Raw genomic sequence first — 7,488 nt, forward strand, 5'->3', positions numbered from 1 at the left:
ATATATGAATATGAGAGTGAGTTTTAATCAAGATTTAAATAAGAAAAATAATGCAAATTAAAAAAATACATTAAAATTAAAAAAGAAGAGTTTCACAAAATTTTTAGAAGAAAAACTAAAAAAATAATATGAACTAAAAAAAATACATTAAAATTATAAAAAAAATTGTATTAAATTTGTAAAGAAAAAGGAAAAATATCATTATCAAACTTAACTATTCTCTTAATCTGGCTAGAAACCCAAGTCCATGCATGTTTAGGTACCTGGGCTTGAATACCCAATTCTACATGTTTTTTTTTTTTCCTTCTTAGAAATGGATGATATGGCAATATATCATTCATAAACCCGGAAAATAGAGGAATCAAGCAATAACATTGTTGTTCCTCGTTTTCTTTTCTCGCCTTCTTCTAGCTTCGAGTAGAAGGACTTCTTCTCCAGTATAGCAATAAGCTCACCATCCTCTTTGGATGTTTATAATTCTTAACATGGGTCACATTTAATACTCTTAAAGGTGATACTACGCGTAGGTTTGTATCCCCTTCAAGGCTGACTTTATACCTTTTAACCCAATGCCACTTTTAACAGTGGATCCACACATCGACTACTATTGTTTTGATGCACTGAATTCCATCTGGACCTGTTAACTGCCAAGAACATTTACTATTGTTTTGAAGCACTGAATTCCATCTGGACCAGTTAACTGCCATGAACATCTATTTTCCAAGCAATCAATTTGAAGATGAAAACTCATGCACAGCTGTAACTGACACTAATTTTTTAAGATACCAGCAATTGATTTAAAATTTATTCTTTCAAGGGCTCACAAGATTTTGCATGCAAATGGAATGGACGATATCAAAGAAATGCGACGAGTCCTTTGCTAAGAAACTTCACTGGTCAAGAATTGTAGAAATATACAAAATCAAAGAATGATTAAAGAACCAGATGTAGGTTATTAACTATTTCCCACGCCTATCAACAGCTAACAAAGCAAGCGCTTGTATTTTTAACGAGGAAAAAGTAAACAAAAGCATTTTGATGTTACATGGATCAAATTGAACACATTAGAGGAAAATGTCTAACCTTTTGTACAGCTTCCTTTCTCTATCCCTCTTGATGTCAGAAAATCTGTATAAACTAAAACCAACTACAATCTGGGGGGCAAAAAGGAAATTCCGACTGCCGGCATGAATGGCATGGGTAAATTACTCAGTTTTTCATTGCGAGCATCTGAATACACAAACTCCACCTAGTCACCTGCCAACCCAAAAAGGCAAATTCAGAAGTTTCACAGCATTTGCATCGAAGGATCACTTAGACATCTCATCTTCAGCCCCACTAGAATGGTGAAGGTCCTCGTCTATAGCAACCGTCTGTAGTCTTCCAAGGCCATGCTCATCCTCGAACCTCTCCATCCTTGAATTGTTTCCCCTTGAATTTGAAATAGCCTGAAACCATTGTTTAATATAAGTAATAGAGGAATAAACAACACAGTTTAAAAAATGAAAATTCGTGGATGATTCCATATCACTACCCCCAAATCTCTCTGTTCAATTGTAGCAGCAACAGCTCTTTTCCTCACATATTGAAATTCATGCTTGGAATGATATCTCTCGATTGAGTTTAAGGGGGAGATTTGTTGAAGTAAACTCAATCCAGAAGGTTAAGGTTTGAGGGGATAGGAAAATGTTCAATCTCGTCACCTGATCTTCCCTCTCTGGCTCTCTTCTTTCTTAAACTAATCTTTGTGGGAAGAGGCTGCATCATAAAAATAGTTTAAAGTCACAGTAATCAATGTAGAATTTGTGCACTGAGAAAATGTGTGCGATGATGATGGAGTACACTGAGAGCAAGTGTGATAGAGATGGTTGATACCAAATAGCGAGCTTCAGCTTCATCAAATGAAACAAGGAACGTTGAAGGGTCATTGGCATCATCCCCCCGTATCTGATTGAGGTGTGATTAAGAAAAGTTGTGTTCAGCGGTTATAAAGAAGCTTGCTAAGTAACATTAACAACTAGAGACACTTACTTACATCCCAATGATACTCACGAATCCAAGAATATAAGATATCCTCATTTTCATCATACATATCCTTTGACAGCTGTTAGCATAACACAACATAAAAATAATGACAACAGTGTAGTATGAAAACAACCATTCATTGGAATTTTGAAACATAAGGAGAAATCCAAATCTTAAGTGCTGATATGCATGTAGAGCATTTGAAATTCTGGATAAAAACCAATCTTACCTCATCTGGAGAAGGTACTGTGTATGCCAAAAACTTCTCTGGGTTAGCCGGATCTGAACCTGATGCCACACAAGCTTTCATAATAGCCTGTAATAAAAAATCAAGAACCCACTCAACAAAGTGCATCATTAAGTGTTTAGTTTTCAGGACTATCCATGCCAAATTCCATGGGCTAAAGATAAGTTATAGTTTAGAAAAAATTTCTAATTTGTTTCCAGACATACACTTTTCATTAACACAGAATTTATTGTCTTGCGTTCACTGCATTCTATTACTTGCTTTTGATTGTAGTCCTGCAGCTTTCTATTTCCAAGTTGAATATTTCTTTAGGTGCTTATTTCTCAATTACTGGTCCTAGTCATTAAATGATGCATGAAAATAAACCTGCAAGTATGTTGCCACTTATATTTCTGATTTTCAATTTGCCTACACATTCACCTAATTTATCTGAATAGGCACCACAAATATTCTAATTCGACTCTCATCTGCCTGCTCCCATGCAATACATCCACTCAAAGAACTAACCCGTGATTCATAGGCATCACGGTCAGATGGATCGAACTTGCTGTAATTTTCTGCATCAGCTGTAGGACACCATCAAATGCTACTGTGACAAATTTATCTCCATACCTGGTACAACGTCATAAAGCTGTGAAAGTTAAAGATTTGGAAGTGAAAAATGCTGGAATGCAAAATGATCATCCACTGTTTTGAAAGTTCCAAAATTTGGCCAGTAACCAGCAATTCTAATTCTTTTCATTCGAGAAATGACACTCTTGACATTCCACACGTTGTCCTTAGTTATATATTACAAGTGAAAATGCTGGGATGCAATATGATCATCCACTGTTTTACAAGTTCCAAAATTTGGTCAGTCATCAGCAATTCTAATTCTTTACATTTCAGAAATGACACTCCCCTTCCATCCCACACAGTGTCCTTATTTCTATATTGGTTGCTCCAAAATGCATATGGAGTCAAAAAATTAATTCCTTAATGTTACTGCATCCTTTACTAATAAATAATATTCTTCATAATTGTTAAATAACAGAGTAGGAGTTGTGGCATGGAGGGGGGTGTAACATAATAGTTGAAGCATAAGAAAGCAATATATGCTAATATATCATTCTATGCATACATGTATTCATGTGTAACATATGTTTCTAAGAAACACAAAAAAAAAATTAAAAAAATTAAGCAGCATAGCTTTTTTCCCTGACCAAGAACGAGGAGGAAAAGAAGGAAATCTACTAGCCAAACTAGCAATCATTGAAGACCTTTACTTCACTCTTACATGGTAAATTAATAGGAAGAGACACTCTGCAAGGCGAGATTCTATTTTCATCCTTTGTAGCACAATATAAAAAGCAACAAATAACACCATACCGATCAAAATCAGGTAGCAGAGGCAAAATCTCGACTGGCTTTAAGTTTTTATTAGTTGCATGCACATGGGGTAACTTGTTTGAGGCAAACGATGCTGGAATTTCCTGGATTTGTCTTTCCCTGAAAATATTACTAATGCTTTCAGAAAGTAAAGCAAAAGGGTTATATAATTTCTTCTTCTCTTCCGACATTTTCTTCACATAGGCAAGGTAGAAAAAACAAACCTTTTATTGAGATTGTCCAAAAGCTTGCAGCCTCCCTTCATCTCTCTCATTTCTTTAGCTTGTTTTTTAGTCAGAGACTGAAAATTCAAATGTCTCTAATACGATACAGCTTTCAGCAATTTGTGAAGCAAATAAAAAGCAATGAACTGCATGAAAGGCATACCAGTTTAGCTGACTCCATGCTAAGAGGAGATATATAGTGTGTCTTAACTAGCCAAGAAACACCTTTATCTGTTGGCCTTTCTTTTCTTTTTATGCCGTCTCTCTTTACAGGGGTGACTGACTCATCATCATGCAACAATTCCTCATCTTCAGGAGCAAGAAGTTGTCTAACACTAGGAGGACTAACAAAACCAGTAGAAAAAAGGGTGCTCAGGAATGTCATGTTGTATAAATTACCTAGACCCTAGAAAAATAAGCCGTTGAGAGATTATACTTGTATACACTGAGATCAAGAAGGTCAAGAGGTATCCCAAGATCTGGCTCAACATATAGTTGAGGTTTATACATTTTCTCCAAAGATGTGATTGTGTACTTAGTAAATCTGCAAATAAGAACACTGACATTGACTATAATAGTTTCATATAGAAGTACAGCATGATATCCAAGCATATCAACAGAATATTAGGTGACTGGAAATTCCGCAGCATTTTGTTCTCCTTTTTTAGACAACGCCTCGCTTGAAATCGTTTTGTCAAAAAATTCTGCATGGCAAACTTCATAAAAATCAATCATAAGCTGGTGTAAGATGGAATAGAGATCAACTTGATACAAATAAAGTCTTATCTGCTAAACACCATGAGTTCACTGCAGTTACGACATATAAGAATTACAGAAACATGCATGGTCACACTCAATAATCACATGGTTGTCAATCTATGCTCGAATAAATTCTATTAGCACATCAATGCTTTCTTTAGGTTGTCAATCTATGGAATTCTAAATTCTATTAGCACATCAATGCTTTCTTCAAAGATCAGATAGCCATATCCAATACTATAAGATATCAGCATCGTTTCAAGTTTTCCATGTGTGAATTACAAGCATATTGCTTGACTAGAGCATTAGATAACTTCGTAAAATTTATTATTTATGCTACCTGTCTCACCAATTTACCAGTGATCTTTTGACATAATTTATCATGTGCATGCTTTAAGCTTCTTCCTGTTCGTACCACCAATTTGCAGGATAAACAGGATCACAGCATTTTAGGAATCATGCAAACACTGAAGAATGCAATAGTTATTATATCCTTTCTCAAATACCAATAAACCAGATGCAATGCTTCCTACTGACACCTCTTCAACGAGATTCTTCCTTTTGAATAATTGTGATAATATATTTTGTGAATACAAAGCTAAATTAGGCTCACTCCAAAAATTAGATAGTAACATCGGAATATTTGTTGTATGCGTGTTGTTTTTTTTTTGTTTTTTTTTTTTGGGGGGGGGGGTGTTTAAGAGAAACAGTGGAATGACTGCAATCTAAATTCCATACAAGCCTCATCTAATGTAAATAAACTTACACAAGAGTTAAGAAATTAGTCCCCTTCCTCAACACTCTCCTTGAGGGGGAACAGATATCTATCACGTCCACCTTCTTGGCATGCCTCAACTTAAACTTTCCTGCTAAAATTCTTAAATGCACATGCATAAAAACCTCATGCTACATGCACATACCGATCTTTCTCTCTCTTTAAAGGCATCAGCTTCGGTTGAGCACTAGGATCAGGAAGTTCATTCCAGAATCTTCAAATAGCAAGCAAGCAAAAATAACATCAGTCCTGGAAATACGCAAAGTGAATTTCAGTTTAAAAGAAGAAAAAACTAGCATGTACAACAAACTTTACTTGCCAGTCATATGGATAGCGTGTCTAGAGTATTAAATAATACACATACTAGAAATCGGTCACAGGATCCAAAAATGAAGAAAAATAAAATACACCCCCATGCTGGCATGAGATAACATAGGTTTCCCAAATTGGAAAAATGGGTTTAAAGGCATGGTAGAACAAGAAAAATGGGCAAAGGAGAAACTTCAAAATTTGCAAGGAGAGCCTACCTAATCCACACAACTAAGTTAGCAACAGATTCAAGGCTCCCATAGCAAATAGAAGTGGTTTTCAGATGACACCCAATTAATTTTCCTTATTTAATATCTTGAGATATTGGTGTCCCTCTCTGTATACTGGAACACCCATATAGTACAGCATGATATCCAAGCATATTGACAGAATATGAGGATCATAGATGTCAAGCATGCACAAGAAATTACCAAATCAATAACAGAAAACCTATCACACAATAATAAAATACCCGCTGTCTTGCAAATTTGCAATACAGTTTGTTTACTTTTCAGTAAGTTAGATTATGGTACGCTGCAGCATTTGGTCCTCCTAATATCTTTGAACATTCATTTCATGACTTAATTTAATATAATTCAGTTTTGAGATTCTAAAAGTTCATAAGAAACCCATCACCAGTTTCCAGCAAAGTAATAATGTCATTAGTTAATACAAAAGAAAGCTGACATGTATAATGAAGAAAGAAAACTGTCGATCCTTAGGTTTAAAATCAATGTTGCTGCTGCTAAGTTCCGAAGGGTAGAAACATTATGAAAGACAACAGGAAATCAATATCATAGAAGCAGAGTTTGATGTTGATAAATTGCTGTGATACATCATGCATTGGTGCAAGTCCCAGCAACACCTAATTTACAAGAAAATAAAAAACAAAGTAAAAAAAATTCAAGCATAAACCTGAGCCCCGAAAAGACATAACATCAAACCACATTAATTGATCTACCAGAGTTAATAATAGTTTTAAAAGTGATAACTGGAGGGCTAAAGGACCAACTAGTTAAAGATTATTTTCATGAAGAAGCCTAAGTGTTTCAGTCAATTTCTGTCAAAACAACAATAGCAGGCTGGAGACTTCACTAATAAAAGCAGGCTCAGGCACATTGGATGGACTACAGATTTTGTCGTTATTCTGATTTAGGACAAGAAGAATCATTCGTGACTATTCAAACTTAATTCAGCGTACTCACTTCAACTTGCACAAGAAGGTCGTTGGCTTCTTCAACCTATTCTCAGCCCTCTCCTCACCCAAAAATGGAGTTGCCACCCTATCTCCTGTTGGGGAATCTTACCAGTGATATATTAATATTTACTCATAAGAGGCTAAGCACACTGACACAATATTTAACGTGGTTCGGCAAATCACCTACATTCACAAGAGAGTTGATATTATTAGAGATATAGAAAGAATACAAAACAAATACATGGAAGAGGAGAATTATATCCACTCACACTCAACTCCCAGCTCACTATTGTAATGGCAGCAGGGCTGCTGCCCTTAGTAGCTCTCTCTTTCTCTCTTCACTCTTCTCTTCACTCCTAACACACTCACTCTCACATTTTACTCTTAAACAATGCCTCTATTTATAGGCATCAATGGTAAGACAAGATCCACAAATCATGGCATGATTTGTGGCACTAATGGTGGCAACACATGGGTTGCACCATTTTTGTCAATGGTGATGCAACATGGCTACACTCCTACTATTGTAGGCTTTTGATAATGACAACCCTACTTCTTAGGGTAGGTTGCAAATGATTGTTAC

The 7,488-nt window shown here is 35.6% G+C and overlaps 1 protein-coding gene and 1 long non-coding RNA gene across 3 annotated transcripts; both read right to left on the bottom strand.

Moving 5' to 3' along the window:
* Positions 1–334: 334 nt before the first annotated feature.
* On the bottom strand, positions 335–1,584 carry LOC105119418 (uncharacterized). Of its 2 annotated transcripts, XR_841133.1 has the most exons (4): positions 1,535–1,584; positions 1,084–1,448; positions 559–644; positions 335–459 (listed from the first exon to the last, which is right to left on the bottom strand). It is a non-coding gene; the product is annotated as an uncharacterized LOC105119418 (long non-coding RNA). The 2 variants fall into 2 exon arrangements; XR_841132.1 differs by lacking the exons at positions 335–459; positions 559–644 and having other exon boundaries at positions 867–1,448.
* Positions 1,585–1,650: 66 nt separating this feature from the next.
* On the bottom strand, positions 1,651–6,997 carry LOC105119419 (RNA polymerase II-associated factor 1 homolog; the record flags this gene model as incomplete). Its single annotated transcript, XM_011017558.1, is given in 12 exon segments — positions 1,651–1,758; positions 1,876–1,947; positions 2,036–2,104; positions 2,255–2,341; positions 2,780–2,847; positions 2,850–2,884; positions 3,641–3,760; positions 3,865–3,941; positions 4,028–4,208; positions 4,301–4,408; positions 5,544–5,612; positions 6,913–6,997. Coding segments are annotated over 12 exon segments (1,079 nt in total), but the record flags the coding sequence as incomplete, so codon positions are not given.
* Positions 6,998–7,488: the final 491 nt, after the last annotated feature.

Source organism: Populus euphratica, unplaced genomic scaffold (assembly GCF_000495115.2).
Source record: "Populus euphratica unplaced genomic scaffold, PopEup_1.0 scaffold2916.1, whole genome shotgun sequence".
Classification (NCBI taxonomy): Eukaryota; Viridiplantae; Streptophyta; class Magnoliopsida; order Malpighiales; family Salicaceae; genus Populus; species Populus euphratica.